This window comes from Sturnira hondurensis, unplaced genomic scaffold, assembly GCF_014824575.4.
Source record: "Sturnira hondurensis isolate 20B ecotype Veracruz unplaced genomic scaffold, ASM1482457v3 Scaffold0024822, whole genome shotgun sequence".
Lineage (NCBI taxonomy): Eukaryota > Metazoa > Chordata > Mammalia > Chiroptera > Phyllostomidae > Sturnira > Sturnira hondurensis.
Window position 1 is genome coordinate 3031154 of NW_028097453.1, and position 25159 is coordinate 3056312.

Here is a 25159-nt window from a genome sequence, read left to right on the forward strand (position 1 = left end):
ACGGAGCTGAACACCCGAGGAAACAGCTGGGCCCCCTTCGCCTCGTGCCCCGTGAACCACAGGCCTGGTGAGCACAGGAGGCTGCAGCCGAGTGGGGGGCGCCGGTGTTCCTTGGGCAGAATGAAAACCCGACCAGCCCTCTTGCTGACTGAAGGGACGTGGCTGTCTATGTGGAGCAGAGATGAAAAGGAGAAGCTTCGCTGGGCCCTGTGTGCGTGCTGACTGATAAACCTCAAGAGCACACGGCGGCAAGGGCAATGGGCAAGAGACAGAAATTTAATTGAATAAAAACTCCAGGTTGTGACAGGGGTGGGAAGATGTGAAGCAGCAATCAACAACCTAATTTTTTAAATGACGATGCAATTAATTAATGTCCTGCGTGTGTCGTGGGTGGGGGTGAGGGGAGGTGAGTTTCAGCCCAGAAACACTGCTAAATAAAGGAGAAGGGTAAGTCTGTGTTTGCAAAGAAAACATCTTCGTGCAAAACGCCCCGATTACTGCAGCGTCAACAAAGCTCACCAGAGCGACCCAAGAGGTTTCTCATGGCGGAGGAATCTAACAGATCAATCCGCCTTGTGTTTCATTTTATTCAGGAACTTGTCATTTATTTTATTTTCATCCGTGGGGGAGAGATGTTGGGCTAGAGAAGGAGGTTGGCAGACATTCAGGTTTCCCCAAGGCTTCCTGTTGAGGCCCCGTCTCCCCTGAGCACCCCCAAAACTTTCCTGGGGCAGGCTCCCAGCCTACGGAAATTTCCCAGCTTACTAAGACAGCAGGTGGTTAGGGTGGCGGGGGTGGTGGTGTTGACCTTACTCTGCTCCGGAAATGATTTTCCAAGGCCAAGTGTGAGAGAGCTGCCTGGGCAGAAGAGGGATGAGTGCCTGAGAGCAACAATTAGTCCCACTTGCAGGCCAATCACATGCCCTTCTCCAAAAGGGCAGCGTGGTCGCCCTCACCTGCCCATGGGTGTCAGATGACAGCCGGGCGTGCATGCACCGTGAGGTCACTTCTGGAAGGACCTCTTCGCACTAATTTCTGGGCTCCTTAGGGTCCAGGAGACTCAACTGTCCCCTGCAGAGTTGCAGGACCCGTAGTATCGGCTCAGTGACTGAGGTGGCTCCCATGACTGGTCAGTCAAGAAAAACGAAGTTTACAGCTTGAGGTGGGTCTTGGAGTTTTTTCCCCTCTTAATCTCAAGAGAACATGCGCGTGCAGGGCTGACCGACTAGGAAGGCCTATCCCTCGCCAGTTTTGGGGGGAGAAGACCTCCCTGTCTACCAATGACTCAGACGCCCACAGCCTATGGCTCCGGGGAGTTGGGGCTCATCTACATTCACTTCTCTAAGCCTGAAACTTCTGCCCCAGTATCCTGCCACCGCATGTCCAATCTGCTCCCGCGTAAAACCAGAAGACACCACCCACAGCAGAGAAAGCTGGCAACGAGGCTTAAAACCAGAGCTGCTTTATTGAGTGACGGCTCCTAAAGCACGTGACATAGATAAAGAATAAGACACAGGCGCGTGAAGAGCTCACACGTTCTCGCCCTTCCGTCACCCAGAGAAGGGGTTCTTCGGCAGACCTGCCTCTTGGAAGTGCCACACACAGCTCTGGGGACAGGCAGTGACTCAGCGCGCACTGCAGTGGAGACCTGCCCCCACGTGCCCCGCCCCCCAGGCTGCGCAGCCTGGTCTGGGCAAAGCTACGAGGTCGCAGGGGGTCGGCGGGAATGCCAACTCAACAGAAAGGAACTGTGACAACACCAAATAGTTTAAATGTCTGATTCCTAAAATGAATGTGGCCTAAGGAAGAAATCTAAAGAAAAGAACCATTCGTTTACCACTGAAACAAACAAACACAGAAGTACGTCGTAGTGTATGGAACTCAAGTTCAAGATGAATGCTGTCCCAGAGTCACAGGGGCTGACATGGGCAGCAGCCGACTTGGTTTCAGTCAAGAAGAGACTCTTCGTAGGAAGACGGGCTCCGACTATAACTTGGACTTCAAAATGCCCCACTCGGAAAAGGACATTTTATCTAGGTTTTTCTTGGATCTGTGCAGGCGTTTTAAACAGCTCGATAGTTCCTGGAGTTACACAGCCGTGTGGGGGGCAGAATCCATCCCACAACACACGTGCCTCCTCGACCAGGAAGGTTATTTTCCAGACCAAAGATCCTGTTTTCAAACAAGTGTGGTGATCCGCTGGGGGGTGCCAGAAAATGCATGGCATGTTTGGTTTCAGCAGAACCGTTTCTAAAGAAAGTGATTCAGTTCCCACGAGGAATCGAGACATTTTCAGATCGTGAATGAAGTCCATGGGGAAGGGGAGCCGGGAGCCCTGCATGCCGGCTGAAGGTTCCCGGACATCACAGGGCGTTCTTGGTTTCAACATCGCGGCTCGCGTCCCACAGCGAGCAGCCGCGAAGAGTTGTCATCGGTCATAAACCTTCCCGTGGGCTTGCACCTGCAGGCCCCGGAGAAGGCAGCCATAGCTCTGTCCCACCTCCTTCCTTGGGGTGGTGGGGCTCGGTGGAGACACAAAATTTCAAACCACCTTCCCCCAAAAGACAACTATTTTACACTGTAGTTTATTGAGCCGACTTCTGCGCTCGCCACTCTTTGTTTTCGCCTACTTTTTTTTCTTCCCTTCCCTTCTTGACAGCAGATCCATAAAAAGTGAAAACCACAAAAAACATCACCTGGGGAGACAGAAAAGACTAAGACAGACCTGACCGCAGCACAAGGATCTAGGCCTTGACCTACACGGGAGCAGGCAGGGCTGCCGTGAGTGCCACACGGCCCCTGCCCACCAGTGACCGAGCAGCACTGTGTTTAGACGGTCGGACGGGTGCGAAGGAACGGTGCCAAGTCCGTTGGTGCCGCTCGGCCGTGCAGCTCATGGAGTCGGAGGTGGCTTCGGAGAGGGACACGTGCTCTCGCTGTCGAAGCTGGCGGCGCGGCCCTGCCACTGTGGGGAGAGGAGCAGCGGTTAGTGGTCACCAAGGGACGCGGCGGCTCAACTTCCAGGACCTGTCGGCCCATGCACTGAATTCACCTTCGTAAGCTTTCTTGAATTCTGCTGGCAGCCATGCAAAACAAACAAACAAACAAACAAACATGGAAACAGCCTTCAGGCTTCTAGTTGGGAATACTGCAAAAAGCTTTCTTCAGAGCGTGTATGTGTGTGTGTGTGTGTGTGTGTGTATGTGTTGATGAGGTGTGAGGCCTGGGCCATTTCTGAGTGCTCCAGCCATTTCTCACACTGAAAATCGGATTATGTTAGCAGCGAAAGAGGCAGTCGGCAGAGTGCGCCCTCACTGCCAAGAACCCAATCATGAATTATTAACAATTTGTCTGGGAGCTGTTAGTGCAGCTAAAAACCTGAAACGGCCTTAGCTCTGGGCGTTCTTCAGTCTTGATGCTTCCTGGGACACCCATGTGCCACCGAGAGGAGGCAGGAGGTGGGGGTGATGGCAGACGCCTCTCCCCTCTGGCATCCCCCTCTGCCTCACGGGTGGGTGATGTACTGAGGCCCCAGGGGCGACAGGAGAGGGCTGAGGACGGAGGGACCTGCACTTGAGCCATTGGACACTTGCTCAGACTGAAAAGCCAACCAGTCAGAGCAATGCATTCTGTGCAAGGAACTGACCCCGTGAATGTTCTTGACCTATCTGGGCGGGGACTTCAAAGCGAGATGGCCAGGCCTTTATGTCAGTGAGGAGACCCTGTATGCTGCTAGGTGCCCACAGGACAAGGCTCCAGAGAGAGGTCAGGGAGAGGTCACGATGGCTTCTCTGAAACTGAACTGCAGCCCCGGTGCTCCTTGAGAGCTCCTGGGGTCTCCCCCGTGGAGTGATGGGGTGAGTGGGGGCTGCCTGCGCATTGGTGAGTGTGTGGGGGTCAGATGGGGAGGACACAGCGCCCCCCTCAACACGGCCATCTCTAGACAAGGCCAAGCCACCGAAGCAATACACCATTTGCCGTCCAGCGTCTCCTCTGACAGCAAGGGAGACCCAGGCCTGCCGAATGCCATCATCTCTCCACTCTAAGGAAGCCTCTGCTGTCTGTCCCCAGGCTCAGGTCTCATGGGTCCTTAGTACTTCCTGTCCAGGCCAGCCCTCAACTTTCCTACTGACCCAAGGCTGGGCAGTCGGGCATCGACCACCCCACACCGCCACCCAGAGCTCAGCAATCTTGGCACGCTAGACCCGGAGGCCTGCCCCGAGACACTCCAGTCTAACTGCCAGTTCTCGAAGATAAGAAAACAAAGACAGAGAGAAGTCCGACACATCTAGCTTGGGGCTGAGCCAGGATCCGAAACCAGGTCTCCTAACTCCCAGCTCAGTGCTCCTTCCCTGCCATCCGGCTGCCATCTCGGCATCTTCCGAGCCAGGGGAAGAATGAGACACGAAACGTAAGAAATGTAGTAAGACTCCTAACCTCTTTGGGTCCGCACCAGGTACTTACTCCTAACTCCAGGTGGCAGTCTCTCTGCTTGCAGCCTCCACGGGAATGCAATCACAACCGAGGGGTCCCCTGGTGAAATATTTTACATAAATAAATGTCTGGTTGTCAAGCCCGTTGTGGCTTCTGGCTCAAATGTTTCATAACCAGAAGGTGACATAAGACGATTATTCATTTTAGAAGTTCCACTTTTTCTCTTATCACCATTCATGTTGGTAAAAGATACACTGTAATCACTGGCTTTGCCCTTGGATTCCCAAGCCACCTAAACCACCTGGCTGACAGGCCGGATCAGAGGACAGAAACCGAAATGGCTGCACAGAGACCCTGTCTTTCTCCGTATAACAGCCCAGCGAGAAGGCACGCGGAGCATAATTGTTTACTGAGGATGGATGAGGAAGGCACACGGGCCCTCTGCCAACCCCTGACTTTCCCTGTGACGATTAGCAAAGGGAGGAGCTGGGTTCACGGATGATCACGGATGATGGACAGGTGAATGACTCCAGGAGGCCTATCCTGGTGACTGTGAACCAGCAGAGACCTGCTCCCCGCGCACAGGACGGTGACTGTCCCAGGGTGGCTGCGTTCCAGGAAGATCTTGCATTGTTCTGAAATGGGTCACGTTCCCACAGAGATGTCAAATCTCTGGCAGATGAGCTGAACTTGGCCCTTCAAAATAAAACACCCTGGAGAAGGTCTCTGGCCAACCCCGGGCTGTGTGTGGCAACATGGGTGCTGCTCAGAGAGAGGGAAGGGGCCCTGCCCCTGCCAGGGAGGGGTGCTGGCTGTGGCTCAATCCATTTGTATTCAGGAAAAAAATCCCAGCAGGGAAAAAGTACCTTTCAGTTAATCTGGTCCTCTCAACCTTATTTAAAACAAGGTTGTATTGTGCCCTCATTTCTCATTAATAAAAAAAGGACCCTGAGCCCTGGTTGGTGTAGCTCAGTGGATTGAGCGTGGGCCTGTGAACCAGAGGATCGAGGTTTGATTCCCAGTCAGGGCACATGCCTGGGTTGCAGGCTGGTTCCCTGCAGGCCAACTCCCAGAAGGGGATGCAAGAAGGGCGGCCATGCATTGATGTTTCTCTCCCTCTCCTTCCCCTCTAAAGATAAATAAATAAATAAATAAATAAAATCTTTAAAAAAAAAGGACCCTGGCTGGTGTGGCTCAGTGGATTGAGCACTGGCCTGCAAACCAAAGGGTCACTGGTTCAATTCCCAGTCAGAGTACATGCTTTCATTGCGGGCCAGGTCCCCTGTAGGGGGCGCATGAGAGGCAACCACACATGGGTGTTTCTCTCCCTCTCTTTCTTCCTCCCTTCCCCTCGCTCTAAAAATAAATACAATCTTAAAAAATAAATAAAAGAAATGATGACAACACTAGAAACCCCTCTGAGGAAAGTACAATATAAATAGAGTGCTTTACAGATATGATGCCATTTATCTTCCCAGGAGCTGGAGAGTAAGATGTCTTCATGTATTATACAAACAGGAGAAACAAGTGCCAGGGGCAAGATTCTTGCTCAGCGTCAAGAACAGGATGGAGAAGGCAGGAGGTGAACTCTAAGGACGATCAAGATAAACGTTCAAGTAGAACGCATCACAGGACCACAAAGAATGTTTACTTCATATTGGCCCAGCGGGTTTCTGACGCATGCTTACAAAGATCTATAAACTGATAAAGGTGCGATAAAGGTGTAGATACACACTTTATACAGATTTGTACTGATGAAATCCTGATGTGATAAGATGGATGTTATTTTCAACTACTTCCTGCAAAGAACTGATCAGTTGAGTGGGGAGGGGGGCGGCCTTGGGAGCTTGGTGCGCAAGGGCAAGAAACAAGTAAGGCCCAAAGGATATAAATAAATTTATTCTCTTTTCGTTTTCCATATACTGTTACTTTCTCTTCACTGTCTGATCAAATATTCACCTTCAAGGGCTTGATTCTATTTTATCTCTCTTTTATAGTCTGAATGAGTGAGTTGGACTCACTAAAGACAGGATTTGGAATCAATTATTTGGCTTAATTAGGTGGCACTCATCTCAGAAAAGAGCGATTCTGGGTCGTACCACCTCCACGCTGCCCTGCACCCACCCCCAACCCCAGCCTGGCCAGTTACTTCCAGTTTGCGTGGACAGCCCAGCCCGGTGACAGTGATGGTCCCTACAGTGATGGGTCCCGGCAGACTTGAGGGTAGAAAGGGGCTGCGAGATGCCGGCCCCTCCACCCAGTCGTCATTAGGGTCAGACAGGCCTGGAGAAGCAGCCCTGGGGGAGCCTTGCCCGCGTTACCAGCCAGGAGACTGGAGACCGGAGTGGGAACAGGGAGCTTCCTGAGCCCCGAGGCCCACCAGAGACCTCTCAGCTGCGATTCCATGCCCTGCCCCCAACCCATCCTAAACATTAGTTTTAAACATCGCCAAAGCATTTTGAAAAGGGGAGGGAAGCCAGCGAGGTGCCAGATGCTGTCCCTGTCCGAGTTGCCCAGGGTCCTGCTCAGTAGCTGCCTTCTGGGTAGGTGGAGGCTGGCTGTGGTACCTCACCCACATTCTCCAGAGAGAACCTTCTGGAAGAGAAGGGGCAGAGGCTTCCCTGGGGGCTGGGAGCCAGAGAGCTGAGAGACTGGCCTCAACCCATTAAAGCTCCACAGCTGTGGTAAAACCAAGGCCACCACAAGAAGAGGAACATGAGGCCTCAGACAGACAGAACTTTGAGGCTATGCCTGGTTGCCCCTTGCTGGCCCTGGAGGCTGCAGGGCGGGAGCTTCGAAAAGCACACGGAGCTGGGGAGCTAAACCAATCAGGCAGAGCCTGGCTCCCCGGAGGCCCCTCCCCACCACGGGCGGATTCCACCTGGCCAACCCCCTGGCTCTCTGGAGACATCTGACTGCAGGAAACAGGTGGAAAGGGGCCTGTCCACCCCGAGGGTGGGGGAGATGGCAGGTCCTCCGAGTTTGCTGGTCACACTTTTTCTGTGTCACAGATGGGGAGGAGATGACTCTGCTTTTGGGTGACTCTGCTTTTAAGCTGAGGGACCACGTGGTGGGAGGGCCCAGCTTTCTTTTTTTGTTAGCAGAATTTCCAACTTCACACAGTTCTCTAGACTTCCTGGGCTTGGCGCCTGATGAGTCAATGATCACCTGGCTTTTGAGGATCCAGATTGGGGTGCGAGCTAGTCAAACAGGGCTTGCAGCATGCCTGGCCACCACCCCCGTCCTGGGAACCACCCCGGTGATAAATCACAGCATCTTAAATTAGCTGCTTCTGGTGGAGGTGGGGCAGACTGTAAATGGCACGGGAAGGGACATCTCTCTCTCAGTTGAGAGAGAAACAGCTGACTCGGGGTTATCCATCGAGTGAGGAAGGGCCAAGGTTGAAGCCTGAGTCCCGGGAGCCCCTGGCACTGCCGTCTGCTCCATCCCTGCTAGAACCCGGCTGGAAACCGCCGCACCTGAAAGCCAAGCTCCCCGAGAACCAGCATTCCCTGGAGCAGGCTCTGCTTTCCAGGCAGTGAAGCCACCCCAGACTAGCTGGCTAGGGCCTCAGGGGCCTTACTGCTCCAGAGGGGGAGGATTTCCTGCCACGTTCTAATCTCACGCCCTTGGGGCTTGCTCCTCGGGGACTGGCTTGGCCCAGTAAGCACCTGGGGCTGCTGAGGAGGCCTCCTCCAAATGTTTATTTTCCATGTAGAACCCAGTGTGGCTTTGTTTGCTCCACATCAGAAACTCTTTGTCAGGCGGCGTCCTTCTTTTCCTCCCGGCTGGTTACACGGGGGTAGAAGCAGGTGGTCCCCACACCTCCCCCCGGGGAAGGGCCCACAAAGGCGAGGCCTCAGAGCAGCCCACGGCCATTCTCCAGCGTGCACTGCCATGCAGCAAGCCTGCCAAGGGCCAAGTGCAACCTCACCCACCTCTTTGAAGGATTTCTTTACCTCCACCAAGGAGTGCCAGTGGGCAATGGGCTTCCGCGGGTACGCCAGCATCTCGTTCCAGTGGTCCCTGCCCAGGCCTTCGGCGTTGATGCCCACCCGACAGACTCCGATGACCTCGTTGTGGCCCACTCTGAGGGAGGGACAAAGAAGGGCGTGGCATGGGGGACCCGACATGCCCTCAGAAAGGGTGGGCCTGACTCAGCACTGTGAGCTCTGGAAAGAGATGCCTGGCAGGGCCACAGGGCGCCAGCAGTGGCAAGGCTTTGCCCAGCCTCCTTGGGCGGGGGGCGTTGCACACAGAGAGATGAGCAAAAGGGTATAAACTTGTTTGCATCTCAGGAAGGGGTGGGTAGATGGCCGGACTTTCAGGAGACGGAGTTTCATTCTCTTCTCGTACTTGACTCAGCCTGCACATCGCACCCACGCTTGAAGGAGGCATCAGCATTTGGAAATAAATCAGCCGGCTCTGAGCGCCCTTTACCCATGCCCCCAGCAGCTGGGGTGTGATTTACCCACTCAGCAAGAACATCGATCCCGACATGTTCGCCAAGCACCTACTACGCCCAAACACTCATGCTAAAAACCCTGGATGGAGCCTATACGGCCCGGTTTCCTTCTCCCTCAGCTGAAGTGGCAACGGGAGAGAGGAGCTCTCGTGGCTAGAGTAGGAGGAGCATGTTTTGAGTCAGCCCGGGGATTGAGAGCAGGATTTGGATAAATGGGAGAGAAGCGGTATGTCCAATAAGGGAGAATTCAAGGGTGGGCATTAAAATAAAAACAATTCAAAAACTACTGTTTAATTAAAGAGAAGGTACTTAAACTTTTTTTTTTTTTTAAGGATGGGCATGCTGGGTCCAGGTTATGGAAGGCCTTGAGAGTCCAAGGGAAGAGCCGGACAGCAGGGGCCACCGATGGTTCTTGAGAAGGGCTGGTCCAGAAAGAAGGTGGCCTCCTCCCGGGTAGGCATGCCTTTAGTACGTTGGCTGGGGCGGGGCGGGGAGCGATGGAGGCTCAGCCATCCCTGAGCGGAGTGGTTTCAGCGGCAGCAGTGGAGAGGACAGGCAGGCCTTTTTAAGGGCAGACTGACAGGACCCGGTGCCCACTAGAGGAATGGGAAGTCAGGACTGCATTCACGGGGGCGGATGGAAATGGAGCAGCTTGGCAGTGAAGCCTGAGTTTCTGCTTCAGGGTCTTTCCTCAGATTCCTGTGCCCTTTCTTTTCGGATGCGGCTGGATTGGAGGCCAGTGGGCATCTGAGCTGTGAGCCACAGGTCCAAGGTCAGGGAGCCCTGTGCTGCACTGGGGTGGGGGTGGGGAGCAGGGAACCGCGTCCCTCGGGGGCCCGTACCCACCGGTCATAATCCATAACGGAGATGAGCAGGCTAACTTGGTCCATGTTCTCCGGCGGAATGTCAAAGATGACAGCCTCGTTGTAGACGGGATTGAGCGTGTTCTTCTTTATGGTGGTTTTCTTCTTCTTCAGCCGCCGCCCGTCACAGAGCAGGGACACCTTGACGTATGGGTCTGTGCCGACGGGGGCAGGGGAGGGAAGGGAGCGTGTTAAACAGATGTCCTCCGACACCGTCTGCAGCCGAGGGACAGAAGCCCCACACCTACTGCTGCTCCCCAGATGCTGCCAGCGGGTCGTTAAAACAATTAAACCACCTGGTAATTTACGAAGCGCACCTGTCTCTGAAGTGGACCCTGGTGCTTCACAATCCTCAGGATTCTTGGGAGAGAACTTAATGGACCTGCACTAAGGGGGAGGCTGGCCCCAAACCAGACAGGACACCTGCCCGCAGGCCTGCCGCAAATGACCTAAATCTCGGCTCCGTCAGGGCTGCTGGCTCCAAAGGCGCGGGAAGCTGAACAAAGGCACCGGATTCCGTTCACCTCCTCGGGGTCCCTTTCTCTGGGAGGGTTTGTCAGTGTTATTAACCACAGAATAAGTGGGGCGGAAACAGAACACGCAGCGGAGTAAACGAACAGCGACAATCACAGGACTGTCCACGTCCGCCCCACCTGACAAAAGGATTGCGGGTCCCATTGTCCCGAGAAGCTCATTCCCCTCTGGCACCCAGAAGGGGGGGCAACGGCAGGCTCTGTGCTTCCCCCAAAGCCATTTCCTGCCCACTCCCGGCAGTGGAGGAGGGGGGAGCTGTGGCCTCCTGGCACCCACGTCTCAGTGGGGTCTTGGATTCATTCTCTCCATCCCATGAGAAGACGTCCTTTTAATGAACAGCCACACCCCTCCCATCTTTGCCTCTTTAGTTTTCTGAATGGGGTTTTCACGGTCATCTTTCTACCCTGAAATTTTCTGCTCATCCAAGTGAAGGGACGCCAATAGTCTCCCATAGCACAGGTGTCTCGGTCACCATCATAATTGTTATTTATGCTGCACAGCCCAAGAAGCGGGAGGGCAACTCACAGCTAATAACAGCTTTCGAGACACTGATGTGCTGAGACACCTTCTTGTCCAGAAGCCAGGGCTCGTGTGACTCGGTCGGCAGGTGGGGGCCACGCAGCTGCTCCCCGACTCCCTGATTCACGGGCGGGGCAGCTGGGAGTTAAGGAGACACAGAAACTTGCCTACGGTCTGCACCCCAGCCTGTCTGACTGCAAAGCTCCCATTTTGTAACCACGGGACTCAAAGTAGTGCCGACCCGATGTGGCAGACAGACCTGGGGGACTTTACTCCCTCACCACCCCTTCCGGGCACACTGAGTTTTAATAGGTTGTATTATTATCACGGATTCTGTAGATAGGCTTCGGGATTGGTTCATGACCAGTTTAGACCAAGCAGAATAGGCATATCCTTGGTTTTAGAGGTCAGCACCGTATAAATCCGGAAGAGACCGTGAATGAGCCCTATTGGTTCCTTTGTTTAGGCCAACACCAAAGCAGTGTGGGCTGAGGGTAGCGTCAAACTCACCCTCAGGAACAGGAGATCTGGCCTGAGAGGCCCTTGGCATGTGCGCCCCCACCGCACCTCCGCCCGGCAAGGTTCCTCAAGCTATAAATTCATTTTCATTCATTCATTCAATACACGTTCACTCAAGGCTCACTGTGTCCTACGCACTGTCCCAGACACATGATGGTATCGGCGAACAAAACAGGCAGAAACCCCTGACAAGAAGAAGACCCCCGCATGTTCAGAATCAAGCTCGGATTTAACACCAGACTCCAAACCCAGGCAGAAAAGAGGGCCAATTGCGAGAGGGAAGTTAGAACTGAGCACGGGAAAAACCTCTGGCCCCCGACCTCTGGTGGGGAACGGCCTTGACACTCACTCACCTCCAGCTCCCTCTCTAGCACATCAGTTTAATTACACCAGAGAAGATAGCGTGGGGACTCGGGCAGCAAAACCCCATTTCCCTCAGCAGTTCCCTCAGTGACCCCATTTCTCTGAGCAGAGTCCTCAGTGAATTTGTCCCCGGCACACAGTTATATTGTTATTAAAATGCAATCTACGGTGGCTGTATTTTTGGAGGAAGCTGACTGTGTTGGAAAAGAATCTCCAAGCTCTTCCCCATGTCCTGGTGAGCGGCGGTAGCTTCAGTGGAGAGAGAGGCACTGGTGTGTGTGTGTCGGGGCGGGGGGGTGCTATCTGGGGGCAGCGTTCGGCCTGGAGGCCAGAGAAGCAGCTCCCAGCGATTCCAAGCTACAACAAAGACACATTACGTGTACCCCAGTACTTCCCCGAAACCTCATCTTTCAAGGCCCCTCTTCTTCCAGCCAAACCTGGGTGCAGAGGTTTTCAGCGGGACGGGCCATTCTGTTTAACTGGGATACACTAAGAAGTTTTGCAGGGAGTAGATAATTAATGGATAAAAGGCAAAATCTTCCGTACACTCCCATCCAAGTTCAGAGGCACCTTAGGCGAGGCTTCACACTCGGGCCAGTCAAAGAAGAGCCCGTGGGGCGGGTTCTAGGGAGACCAGCCCGGCTTTCTCCTGAATGCAGGCCCCTGTGTGTACAGCCACACAGATGTGCATGCCTGCTCTCTGAAAGTCTTCGCCCCACTTCCCTTCTAGGGCTGATTTGAGCTGAGGGCAGAGGGTGAAGGCTCCTGAGACTCAGCTACTTCTCCGTGACAGCAAAACTCCAATGCCTTCTCTGACAGCAACCTGCAGCATCGTTGCAAAGGAACAAACCTCTGCTACCACGTCCAGCCTGCAGTCTCCACAGCTGCCCCCCAAACAGGCGTTTCCTTGGTGGCCAGAATAGGCCTTCTTTATTTATTTTCCCAGTTCCCAGCAGCCTTCCCGGGGCTAAGGCTGAGGCTGGGAGCCCTGCAGGAAAATCTCGCACATAAACGCAGTTTGCTGCTGGGTGGCTGTGCTCCTTTGGGTCTGCAGGGCTGCCGTGGGCCGTGTAACCTACAAACACTTCCGCACCCAAACTCGACATGACCCCGGGAAGTCTGGGGCCTCGTGGAATCTAGAACGACTTCCCTCAGTTGTCTCTCCCACGTATTTACTGCCCATTCTCGCCCTCCTCTGAGAGGAGGGATGATGGTGATGGCTAATAGCTGCTAAGTGCTCAGGACGTGCCTGGCACAACTGTGAGCATTTATGTGAATTAACTCGTTTGTGCTCAAAGCAACCTTGGAAATTACATTTTCGGATCAGGAGACCAGAGGACTGCAGTGCAAGGAAGTGGCAGAACGGGAATCAGGGCCCAGGGAGGGGGGTTTCCTCCAGAACTACTGCTCCTTTCCTAAGGGAAAGGACAGCTCTCCCCCCTTTTCTTTCCAAGCTCTCATGTCCGGGCTGCCGAGCGGCCACAGGCAGGCTGCTTGGGCGGGAGAGGTACCTGAGTAGCCTGTGATGTCCATCGCCTTGAGATTCCGGCACTTGATGACCGTGAGGGTGAGCCTGCCTGCCGTGGGCAGGTAGCAGAGGGAGAACATGACCTCTCCCAAATCCACGCTCTCCTGCAAGGAAGCACACAAGAGGTCAGGGGAGGGGCCACGTGGCCAGCAGCACACACGCTGTAGAAGCGACGGTTACGTTTCATCCCGAGGAACCCTTGAAGGAGTGGTGCTCAGTATCAGGTCAGGACCCGGGGGAAGGAGCTGGAAGCTCCACGGCCCCTCTGAGAGGGAGCGAACAGAGGCTGCTGTCTTGGTTTCCCCACCACGCCCATCCCCCAGGGACAGTGTGGTGCTCTCACAGCCTGTCCTGTTTGGGGGAGTCTGAGATAGTTTGTTTATGGACTTGGGGGACCTGCCAGGGGAGGTGGGCGTACCTCATGGTAAATAGAGTCCCTGGGCTCTAGGAACTGCTCTCAAGGCTGGCTCCCTCTGCGGGGAGCACCGACCTGGCGGGCCCCTCTTTTCTGCAGGGTGCCCTTTCTCGATAGGACTGTGAAAGGTGGGGGCGTGCTGGGTGCTGAGTCCACGTTGTGGTGAGGAACCCCCCTCCACCCCGTTCTCTGCACCCAACGTGAACTCCACCCCCAGCTGCAGGCCCAGACGGGTGGGTGGGGCCCAGAGGGGTGACCTGGAGGCAGAGAATAATCAGGGGCCATGGGCCCCAAGGCCTGGCCCCAGAACCTTCTGCTGTTTGTGATTGGGCCTCACCCGAGTTTGCTGTTGGGCCTGATAGCAAGTCGGCTGCTCTTGGTTCAGGGGATTGGGGCGGGGGATATTGTCCCCCAGCCTTGTAGGCAGCAGAGGACTGACTGGGTTATTTGATAAAGGAAAAAGAGCACGCTGATTTTGAGTAAATGGATGGGGGCTAAGGAAACAGAGTCGGCATCTCCCGGTGGCCACACCCCTCTCTAGAGAGCCTGGTCCCATGGGTGGCCGTGCCAGGTCCTCTCTCTGCCCTGCTCTCATTTCCCAGGAGGTTTCAGCCCTAGACCTGGGCATCTTCCTAGCCTTTTATCCTCATTAAGGATGCTTGAGAGTATGGCTTTAATAAAACCAGGAGTGACCAGAGGCTGCAGAGTAGCCAGTGTGTTATTGCTTTCATCTCTGCCTGCTATCGGCAGCAGGGGGCCGCCTGAGGGCCACAGACTGGTAATGAGCTCCCTTGGCTGGAGAGGTCACGCTGTCCAGAAAGCGGCAGAAACTCATGTGGTCCTCTGGACTCCTGACCTGGGGGCTGATGGGGTAGATCTGAACCCAGCAGCAGCTGGCTGGGGGTCTTGGCTAGTGCTTGGAGGGGGTGAGCCTGCTGCCCGGGGGTCGGGGGAGGAGATCCGGGGTGCTGGCTCCTAGAGAAGTCAGGGCTTAAAGTACAACCTGTACCCCAGACATCGCCACCCATAACCACAGGCTTTCCCTGGCTGCAGTGCCCAGGCGTCTGAGCAGTCAGATTCTTAAAGGCACAGCACTGCTCTCGCTGGGTCCCCAGCAGCCCATCTGCAAGAGCTCATGACCGTGCTTCTCTCTCCTTCGTGTGCTCACATCGCCCTAGAAAGACAAATTCCTGTTGGTGGGCTGGCCAGGGGAGAGCAGTGGACCTCGGAGGCCCTGGTCCCTCCGCCACTAACCAGCTTTGAGACCTTGGGCACGTCATTGCACACCTCTGGGCTTCAGTCAGGTTGGCCTAGATACTCTACCCTTAAGGCCCCTGCTAAGTCATAAAACCAAAGATTCGAAGTGGAAAGCCTATCAGCAGCCGCCGCCAGCTGAGATGGCCCCAGGGTGCCTGCCTGGCGTGTCTCCCGCACAGCAGCAATTCGGTTTTGAAATCCAAATGCCCCCTCTCGTTGCTCCAGCCCCCACGGCCCCCATGTGTTTTGTTCTTCCCCAGGACCAGCTTTCTTTCTCCTAAACAGGCGACAAGTGGCCTCTGGGTTCGTCTTGGGAATCCAGGCTGAGCGGAGCAAGAAGATGCTTCCCCATCTCAGAGAACACTTCTAGTCTCTTAGTCATTAAGTGGCTTGTCTGCGTCTCTCATCATCAGCAGAGAAGCATCCGCTATACTTTCAGAAAAGCCACAGGAGACCTAAGAGGATCTCTGGAGCACTGGGCAGGAAGTGCTAAGTTTCCCTGGGACTCAGGGCGGGGGTGGGGGCGGGGGGGGGGCGGCGCCTGGCAGAGAGACAGGGTGGAAGCCAATTTGGCCCCGTGGGGTAAAGCAGCATCCAGTGAGCAGCCCTCCGTGTAGACCTGGGGCTTGAAGCTGTGGATAGAGACGTGTCAGACGTGGAGGCCGGGCGCTTGGGGCCAGACCGGCTCCCTGGCATCTGCCCGCACGGCACTGCACCCTCCCTTCATAGTCTGTGGTTTGACCACAACTTCCACGTTGATCGCAGGGATCCTATGATGGGTTCGCTGTTCTCCCTAGACTGTGGGCTCTCTGAGCACAGGGCGGGGGGCCGGGTCTCTCTCTCAGGGCCAGCCCGGGGCCCGCCGCGTCTCCAGCACTCAGTGAACACTGGCTGATGGGAGGATGGTCGATCACATGGATTCGGGGTCAGGCGGCTCGGGGGCGAGCTCCAGCCCTGCCGTTTGTGAGCAGTGCGATGCCCCCGTCAGAGTCTTGGCCTCCTAGTCTGTAGCACGCGGCTCATAACCACACCCGCCTCTGAGGGAGGTCGCAACGATGACACCAAGTAATTTGTGCAAAGTGCTAGCACAGTGGGTGCTCAGTAAGGATCGCTGCTATTACCATTATTCCTCGGAAGTATGGCAGTAAAGAGCCCACGGTCCCCGGGCAGGGGGGGCGGGGCATATAAGGAACACGGTTTGGTTCGATCAGCACTATGAGAGCGGTGTAGGCGAGACATGGGGGAGCGCAGCGGGACCCACAGACTCTGCTGGGATCACAGTAGGGCTTCCCAGAGCAGGTGACAGTCCACAGGATGAAGCAAGGTGGACAGAAGGGGGTTGCTAGCGGAGAAAAACAAGCAAGGGCTCAACTCGGTGGGTGTGTAGACACAGAGGGAGGGGGTGTGAGATGCCACGCCCCCACCGCACACCCTGGCCCCCAGCAGCCCAGGTGAGGCTGGTACCAGGGAAGAGCCTGGACTCACCTGCCTCGTGGGCTGTACTTGGGCACGTGTCATTCATTCATTATCCACCTCCTAAATGCTCACAAATATGGAGAAACAGTAGTAATAAGACCAAGTCTCAACCCTCTGGGGAGGGAGACGAAAATAGACTGAGCATGAGAGCACCCGAGGGCGTCGAGGGAACCATGACTTGGTGGAAGACATGGGTCGGTGGGTCTGGCACACGCCCAGGGCCGTGAGGGGTGGCTGCTGAGCTGGGGCGCACGGGGGCAAGGGCAATGGGCCCGGGAGAGGGCTCCGGGGAGGCAGGGCCACATCTGAGGGGTTCGGATTTTACTCCCTGTGAAAAGCAGAGCAGTCTGGAGACCTCAGGGGGAGTGTGGAGAACGGCTGGCTGGGGGGCAGAGTGGATGGAAGCTGGAAGGCTCCCGATTGCTCTCCCTCCTGTAGCCTCCCCACTGTTCTGCCTTCTAAGTGTCCCCAGACTCCGAGTGCCTCTCTTTCCCTCCGCCCTGGGCAACCTTCACTCTGGCCCGCACCACCGCTGGCCCGTGCCTCCCAGCTTTCTAACTCCTCCGCGTTCCGCTCCAGCCTGTCCTCCTCGCTGTAACCAGGGGGTGTTCTCCTGCTTGAAATCCTTCCGTGGCTCCATTCCACACCTGTTTTGTGCTTGGAAAACCTCTCCTTCCAATGACCATCCGGGAGCCCGAATGTATACAACCTGATGAAAAGCGACTCAGAGACAGGGCGCCCGAGCTCCCCCCTGCCACCCCGCCCACGGAGTGGAGCGTCAGGCAGGTTTCTTCAGGATGGGCCCCATCTCTCTGGCCGGATTCTCTGCTCCGGGCGCCCTACATACACGGTAGCCATGACAGCCGTTCACACTTACTGTTTCCTGTGTGCTGTTCAGTCCTAAGTGCTCATATACATGAAGCCATATAATCTTCACAAAAGCCCAGTGAGAGGGGCACTGCCCTTACCCCGTTTTCCACGAGACACTGAAGTACAGAGAGGCCATGCAGCTGACCCAAGCGCAATGCAGCTGCCACACAGCAGAGCTGGGGCGCAAGGCCAGGCAGCCCGCGGGAGTGGCAGCAGAGCCCAGGGTTCCAGCCACCAAGCCTCCCCACCTCTCTGTGACTCTGCCCTCCCCAAACCCTCCTGGCTCCTTTGCATGACCATGCCTCCACCCTGTTCTCTCCCCAGCCTGAAAAAACCTCTCCCTATCTCTGAATGTCCTGGACAGCACTGTCCCTCCAGGCCTGCTATCCTGTCCCCTTCTCTTGGGTCTTCTCTCCCCACTCCCCTGGTCTGACTTGGGGAGTGCTCCCATTGTCCCCAATTACAAGTGCCCTGGAGCAAAGGCAAGGACCCTCTGGGACAGAATCTGCAGGACCTAGTGACCCCCTGGATGGGAGGCTGCAGTGGGAGAGAGAGGATATTGTCACTCAGCTGCCTCTGAGCCCCCAAGCTGGCTCAGGGCTCTGCTGGGAGGGAGAGCCGGGGCTGGGCGTCCTCCAGGGTGCTGAGAGGACTCCTGCTGTGAGCGCTGGGGCTGCTGACATGGGTGGGTTCCAGGTTCCAGGAAGAAGCTGGGGGTGGCGGAGGAGCAAGGGCGGTGTGTGCTGCCCTGCGATGCTGGGTTCTGTTTGTTCTGAGTTCCACACCTGCCTTCTCTCTCAAGTGCTTTCTGGCCCAAGGGCTTTCACAGCATTATGAATAAATAATGGAGCAGAATTGAGACGCCTTAAAGGCAGTCCCTAAACTCCAGCTGCAGCCTGCGGTGTGGTCAGTGCGAGAGCGGGACCCCCGTGGAGGAGAGGGGGACCCTGCAGCTCCTGTGGGGCCGGGAGGTGTGGGCTGGGAAGTCGGTGAGAACCCTGGAAGCTGGGTTTGATCAGGGGGCGAGGAGCGGCGGATGCTGAGAGACCAAAGCACATCAGCGGGAGGCAACTGCTACCGTATCTGAGCTTCTTCAGGGAAACAGATGGTTTTAAGTAGGAAACTTTTTCTTAGCCTCTTGTTCGTGAACCTTCCCTTGAAAAGAGGTTGAGTGCTTCACACACGCCATTACTTCTGGGTGAACATCCGTGACTCAGAATCACACTGGGAGGTGCACATCTCTTCCTAAGGACTTCTGAAAAGATGGGTGCAGAGGGAATGGGGCTGTGTGGGGGCGGAAGGAGCTAGGGGAGAGCAGGGCTTGGAAAGTTCTAGAAGAGGTGGAGGCAGTGCCTGGTCAGCTGAAAAGCCTGAACCACAGGTGCCTGTCCAGGAAAAGCCAGGGCCGAGGACCTCACCTCCACTCTGGTCCGTCCACTGGCATCTCCATTAGCGACAGAGAGGAGTAAAAGGCGCATGAATAAGGTTAATGCATGAGAGTCTGTCTTCATTTCCCAGCTCAAACGGTCTTGCCGCGTGGCTGTCAAATAGAGACATGGCTGTCAGTCTCCCCAGGAAGAGGGTGGGCATCTTGGTGGTAAGCCTCCCACCTCTGTGGAGCGGGGCTGTGGCGGGGTGGGGGAGGTGGGCTTTCACCAGGAGGGAAGATGTCCTGGTCCCAGTGGGGTTTTCCCCTGGGGCAGCTGAATGGTTCTGCCAACAGGAGCCCTGGAGGCCAAACAGGCAGGGCTCTGGGCGCAGCTGAGGGCCTACCCTGGAGATGCTGCAGACACTCGCCTCGGCTTCCTTCTTTCTTTGCTGACCTGGAGGTATAGGCCTCCCTCCACCTCCTGCTCCCCAGAGTCTCTGGGTCTTGCTCGGGTGAGGCTGCTCTGTGAAGGGCCCCTTTTAGCCTTTCATGGAAATGACTGTCTGCTCTTGANCAACAGGAGCCCCGAGGCCAAACAGGCAGGGCTCTGGGCGCAGCCGAGGGCCTACCCTGGAGATGCTGCAGACACTCGCCTCGGCTTCCTTCTTTCTTTGCTGACCTGGAGGTATAGGCCTCCCTCCACCTCCTGCTCCCCAGAGTCTCTGGGTCTTGCTCGGGTGAGGCTGCTCTGTGAAGGGCCCCTTTTAGCCTTTCATGGAAATGACTGTCTGCTCTTGAACTTCTGCTTCACTCCCCTCCAGCCCCCCGCCTCTCTGGCTGTCCCTTCCTAGCCTCTGCTGGGTCCTCCTTCTGCCTCTGCCTCTGGATAGAGTTCCTTGGAGCTCAGGTCTGGGCCTCTTCTCTCCCTCTCATCCATAATGGTCATGGCTACCTCCAAGGTCATGAACCTGTGGCCCCCCTCAGAGAGTTGTCTTCCAGACTCCAGGCTCACACAGCCAACACATCTCAATGGCAATGTCTCACGGAAATTGAACACTTCTCAGAGGCTCAGAGGTGAGACCTGGATGTGCGGATGATGGGTAAGCTTCCTAGGTGATTCTCGAGTGTCCTCAGTTTGTAATGAAGGAGGTTCTGAGGCTGCCCTGGATCCGACCCTGTGAGCATCTCTGGGATGTGAAACATGTCCCCAGGGGGCGTGACCAACGCCGTGGAGTACCAGGGCTACTGAACAAAAGTTAAGATGGCAAAAGGGCCTCTTCTCCTTTGTTAGGTAATGAGGGTTCCGATGGCTCAAGCCATGAGGGACCCTCAAGGAACAGCCTGCTCACCACTGCCCCTCGCCTTCTCCCCACACACCCGAACAGCTAAATTTTAGCAAAAAGGCATTTCACACACACAGAGAGGGTTAAAAATGGGTTGCCATCTTTAAAACACTACTCAGTTAAAAAAAAACAAAACAAAGCTGGGTAGTGTTTTAAAGATGTCTGGCCTCATTCTGTAATGACTCCATACGGCATTCCTCCAAGTGCGGTTCCCTGACCAGTAGCATCCGCCCTGTGGGGAACTTTCCAGAAATGCAAATTGTGGGGCCCCACCTTCATGGGGGGGGAGGGGGAGGGGCAATGATCTATTTTAACAAGCCCCCTCGGGAGGTCTTAGGAACTGAGAATCATTGCCCGATTGAGTTAAAAGAACCAACTGAGCATGTCCACTCTGGCCAGGATTCTGAAGCTTCTTGCCCTTCGTTTAGCCTACTTATTTTGGTGCTCAAAGCCAAAGTCAAGGGAGAGGGGAACTAGCAGACAGAAAGTGTCTAACTAGTTTGTAGAGCTCATGCTGGGCACTTAACATATATTTAATTCATTTTATTCATACAACATCCCTCCGAGGAACCCATCGTTACCGGCAGATCGAGGTTCACAGAGGTTAAGCCACTTGCCTAAGTGATTAACCACCTCTGGATGAGGGTGCATGGGGTTCCCCCTGGGGGCCTTGCTCTCCTCCATTTCTCCCCTACCCACCCTTTGCCTCTGCTTATTGAGGAACTGCTTGGCTAAAGGCCCATGTGGGTCTTAAAGGTGAAATGTCTGGTGTCCTGGAAGCAAGAGCACTAGAAACGAAACCTCAGAGACTCTGAGTTTACTTCCCTACACTTGCCCCAGGCTGTGTCCCCTGGAATGGGGACGAACGGGTGGTCTTGTAGCCTGTGCCACAGATTTCCAGGGGGAGCCATCTCCTGCTAACTTAAACCAGCCAGTGTGGCACCCCGGCCTCAGCCTGTCATTTGTCACAAAAAATACCTGTATGTCATTCTCTTTCGAGGTGCTAAGTTGCCCGTGGACACTGCCTTGTAGGAGAAGTTGGGAGAGGAGGAAGCTGGGCCGGTGGTGGGCAGAACCCCTGGGCCAGAAGCTCTTGTCCCCATGTGGAAGCTCTTGTCCTTGTGCGGAAGCTCAGTGGAAGGACCCTGGGCTCTCTGCCTATGGGGACCTTGCCACCTGAGCTCCCCCGGGGAACAGCCACCAGGACTGGGAGGAGGAAACCCACAAGGGCAGATGGTTGGGGCAGACGAAGTGTTTCCCTTTGTCTCCTGCAGGGTTGGAGTTCTTTCTCTCACTTTCGTTTTCTCGATTCCTGAAGTCCTGAGGCAGGGTGAGGGGATGGTGCGCAGTCCCTACTGGCTTCCTGGGAGACCTGAAAGTGTCATGTCTCAGGACTCATTCCCTCGGTGGGATCTTTGTGGACTGGAGCACGGCGACTCCTGTCACATGTCACTCGGCAGCAAGAGACGGAGTGACTGGTCAACTCTCCCAGCCCTAGCTTCCATGCTGCACCCGGCAACCAAGGCCTCTCTTTAAAGCATCACACGTTTTTCAGTGTCCCACCATCTGGAACTCGGTAGGAGATCTCTGCTGTCCAACCCAATGCCTCCCAGGACGCTGTGCCCTCCCCTCCCACTCCCGTCCACTGGTTCACCATGAAACACTGGCACTGTGCCTTCGCAGCCTGGAAGACCTGTATCTGATTTTACTCCATCTTCCCTTCTCCAAAGGCGAGACGCTGTTTTCTTCACTATCTCACGTGTCAAGGCATTCGGGCCTCATCTAGGCCCAGAATTTTTGGCTAGCGGCTCTGGTGGGAAGCTGGGGTTTTGCCTCTTCATCCAACCAGAGGGGAGGGATTACAAGTCTGGGAACCAGTACACACCGCTCCAATAGGGGACATCTGGGGTTTGGGGCAGAGCCTGGGGTTCGAATCCCTGCCCTACTGCTTTCCAGCTGCGTGACTGTGAAAGGCACTGAACTTCCCTGTCTCTGAAAATGAGTATTGGCCACCCTTAAGGTGCTCCCCTACCAGGCAGCTGCTCTGAGCCCTGGGTTTGCAGGCATATGAGGAAACCACAAGGAACACTTTACTGTCTGCTAGAAGAAAAACCAACATCCACATGTAGCAAGCATATGATTTGTTTGTAAACCTCCCACTCTCCTGCCATGTGGGCCAGGTGGTGGCCCTGCACGGCTGGACATCCTCTTGAAAACCCACCTGGTGGTCCGAGAGCCAGGTGTAGCCCGTGGGTTTTAGAAGCCATTGGTCTTGCCTTTAGGGCCCACGGGACACTGCCCTAGCTCGTGGGTTGCCTCTTCCCTCCCAGCCCTGGCCTTCCCCACCCATCAGCACCTTCAGTACGTGGAGTGAGGGAAGGCATCTTGTGGGTCTTCTGAGGCTCCAGGCTCCAGCAACAGGATAAACTTTGGGCTACCATTGACCTTAGAGCCAGAAGGCCTGCGTTCAAATCCCAGCTCTGCTGCTCACCAGCTGAATGATGGAGGTCAAATCACCCTGCCTCCCTGAGCTGTGGCCGCCTCAACTGTGAAGTGCAAACGCTGTAGCAGACGACCTTGCCTCCTCTTCAGCGCAGCAGGGTTAACCGTGGGAGCGAACGACTGGGCACACACAGAGCCCTCGCCTGGTGTCTAGTGCACAGCAGGCCAGACCTTTCCTTAAATGTTTGAGAACCTTCCCACTCTGTCCTGCTGTGGTGCTATATCATTGGCCAGCCTGCTGGGGTTGGCTTCAGCCATTGCCACCGTGCATGGTGACAATGCACCACGGCTGGGAGGGAAGCACACGGCGGGGCCGGGGGGAGCCCGGCCCCACCCCCACTCTGCACAGGGAGGCTGTTCCGAGCCAAGGCCCTGGGTCTCCCTTCCCACTCTGCTCACTGCAGTGAAACATCAGATTAGCTCCATGATTCTAATGCCTCCCAAAGTTAGAGACTGTTCATTCTGCCAGAGTCAGCTAGTGTCCCCATTTGGTGAGCAGGTGACACCAAGTGCAGAGTGGCAGGAACAGATAGCGGCGGGGGGCATCTGTGGGGGTACGGAGGAGGAGTCCCTGGAGCCCAGGCTCCTGCCTGTCCCTGTACCAGCACCCACGGGTGTCTGAGCTCCAAGCAAAGTTCTTGGATTAATGAGCAACCCTTTTGGAGGGACTGCCTTTTGCACCACTGAGCCTGGTGTCAGGACAAGGCCACACCCCGGGGGCCCCTCCCACCTCACAGGGAACCGGGGACTCACCGATGACAGTTAAGCAGAGGCCTGGGGCCCACCGGATCCACGAGCCGGTCTTCATCACCCTACCTCTGGGTCTCGGCCCTGTGTGCTCAACCACTTCCTTCCTCTGGTTCTCCACAAACACCCTGCCCTTCTTAAGCTTCAGGACATTTAATCCCAGAGACATCCAGGCCTACCTTAACGGAAGCATCAATGCTTTCTGTCTCCAGGGCATTCCTGCATCCATAGGACTTTTCTAAGCAATGGGAGGCCCCTGGATTTCATCGAAATGTTGATGGTGGTTGTTATCACAGGATAACTGGGTTACAGGGAGCAGTGTTTCATGTTTTGGTGGCTTTCTGCATTTTCCAAAATATCTAAAACAAGAACATAATACTTTGCCTCGAGGCAAGGAATGGTAAAATTTATGACGGTCATATAGCTCTTAAAGAAAATGATCTCAGTTTTGGTTCTCTGTTCTCCCGCTTTGAAGCTGTGCGACTTTGGGGAATTCCCTCAGTCTGCCTCGTTGATAAAATCAAAATTCTGATTTCTGACTGTGTTGAGAGGCTTCAGTGAGACAATGCATTTAGAAAGTGCTTTATAAACACACTGTATTTTACTGCTGCTAGAACGGGATCAATAAACTGTGGCAAGGGCCTCAGAAGGCCCTTTTTGTTGATGTTTTATTACATCCTCACCACGCCCTACAGGTTACTTCCCACATTTTACTAACGAGGAAAAACAGAGAGGACTCAGCTTGTCTGAGGCCACACTGCGGAGGCAGGATTCTAGCGCTGGTCTCCGGGCTCCAAGGCCCGCTTACCGGCAGGTTCTGAGAGCTGGCATGGGCCTGCCACAGGCCTTGCGGGGGCCTTGTGGATGCTGACGGACAGGCCAGAGCTGACCCTGTTGCCCTGGACAGCCTTGCACCTTTACCAGTGCCTTAGCTTCCCCAGGAGTGAGTTGAAGAGATAGCTCTCTCCTCCTTTCTCAGCCCGTGGGAGACACACCTCAACTGGGAGCAATTGTGGGCTTATTCTAACCACGCACACGGGTACCGAACACGTTGCATGATCTCCCGGACACAAGGTCCCCCTGAAATTCTTTTTCTAATAGACTTTCTTAGGACAACCAAGAAGTGTCCCACGCTGGAGGGCTGGAGTCTTCTGGGGAAGGGGGAAGTGACAAACAGCCAATCCTCGAGTCAGGGAGCCAGCCTGTGTGGGTGGGTGTGCAGGGCCAGCTGAGCCTGGCCCCAGGAGGCACCACCTGACCCCCGAGGGCCACGCAGGCAGGCGGCTGAGAGCTCCTCCCCCACTGTCTCTGGTAAGAGGAAGCAGTCGCTCAGCCAGAGTTCCTCTGGTCACAAACATCGCCCANAAGTGTCCCACGCTGGGGGGCTGGAGTCCTCTGGGGAAGGGGGAAGTGACAAACAGCCAATCCTCGAGTCAGGGAGCCAGCCTGTGTGGGTGGGTGTGCAGGGCCAGCTGAGCCTGGCCCCAGGAGGCACCACCTGACCCCCAAGGGCCACGCAGGCAGGCGGCTGAGAGCTCCTCCCCCACCGTCTCTGGTAAGAGGAAGCAGTCGCTCAGCCAGAGTTCCTCTGGTCACAAACATCGCCCAGATAGACTCGGGGAAGTAATTTTCCTTAAGGAACGCTCCCTCCCCAAAGACAGCTGGGCGTCTGCCCGGTCGTGGAGAGGATTTACTGACACCAGAAAAGCAAAAACAAGCGCTGTCAGCAAGAACTGGAATTAAAGGCACTCACTGCCTGCCTTCCCCCACGCCTGTCTTCCTCCCCCCTGTCCCAGACCGACCAAAAAGGCCCAGGAGCCAAGAAGAAAGTTTGCTCCCCATGCCCCCCCCCCCGCCACTGCTCCTTAAAAGGCACCGACAGCCTTGACGCCCCCACTTAGACGCCTGCCTCTCCAGGGTCCGCCTCCCTGGGCAGCGCGCCTCCAGAGTGCTCC

General features: G+C 55.5%; 1 protein-coding gene across 5 annotated transcripts in view; it reads right to left on the reverse strand.

Annotated features, from left to right (window-relative positions):
* Positions 1–1451: 1451 nt before the first annotated feature.
* The window catches only part of SYT6 (synaptotagmin 6), a 51707-nt gene continuing 27999 nt past the window's right edge, over positions 1452–25159 (reverse strand). For 4 of the 5 annotated variants that reach the window (XM_037038884.1, XM_037038882.1, XM_037038883.1 and 1 more), the window contains exons 4-7: positions 13209–13329; positions 9746–9917; positions 8373–8523; positions 1452–2965 (exon numbers count right to left, since the gene is read on the reverse strand). In XM_037038884.1, the coding sequence (XP_036894779.1) occupies positions 2894–2965; positions 8373–8523; positions 9746–9917; positions 13209–13329 (516 nt within the window). In that variant the 3' untranslated portion in view covers positions 1452–2893. Of the gene's footprint in view, positions 2966–4464; positions 4534–8372; positions 8524–9745; positions 9918–13208; positions 13330–25159 lie in introns of all 5 variants that reach the window. The other variant, XR_005065447.1, reaches the window with a different exon arrangement.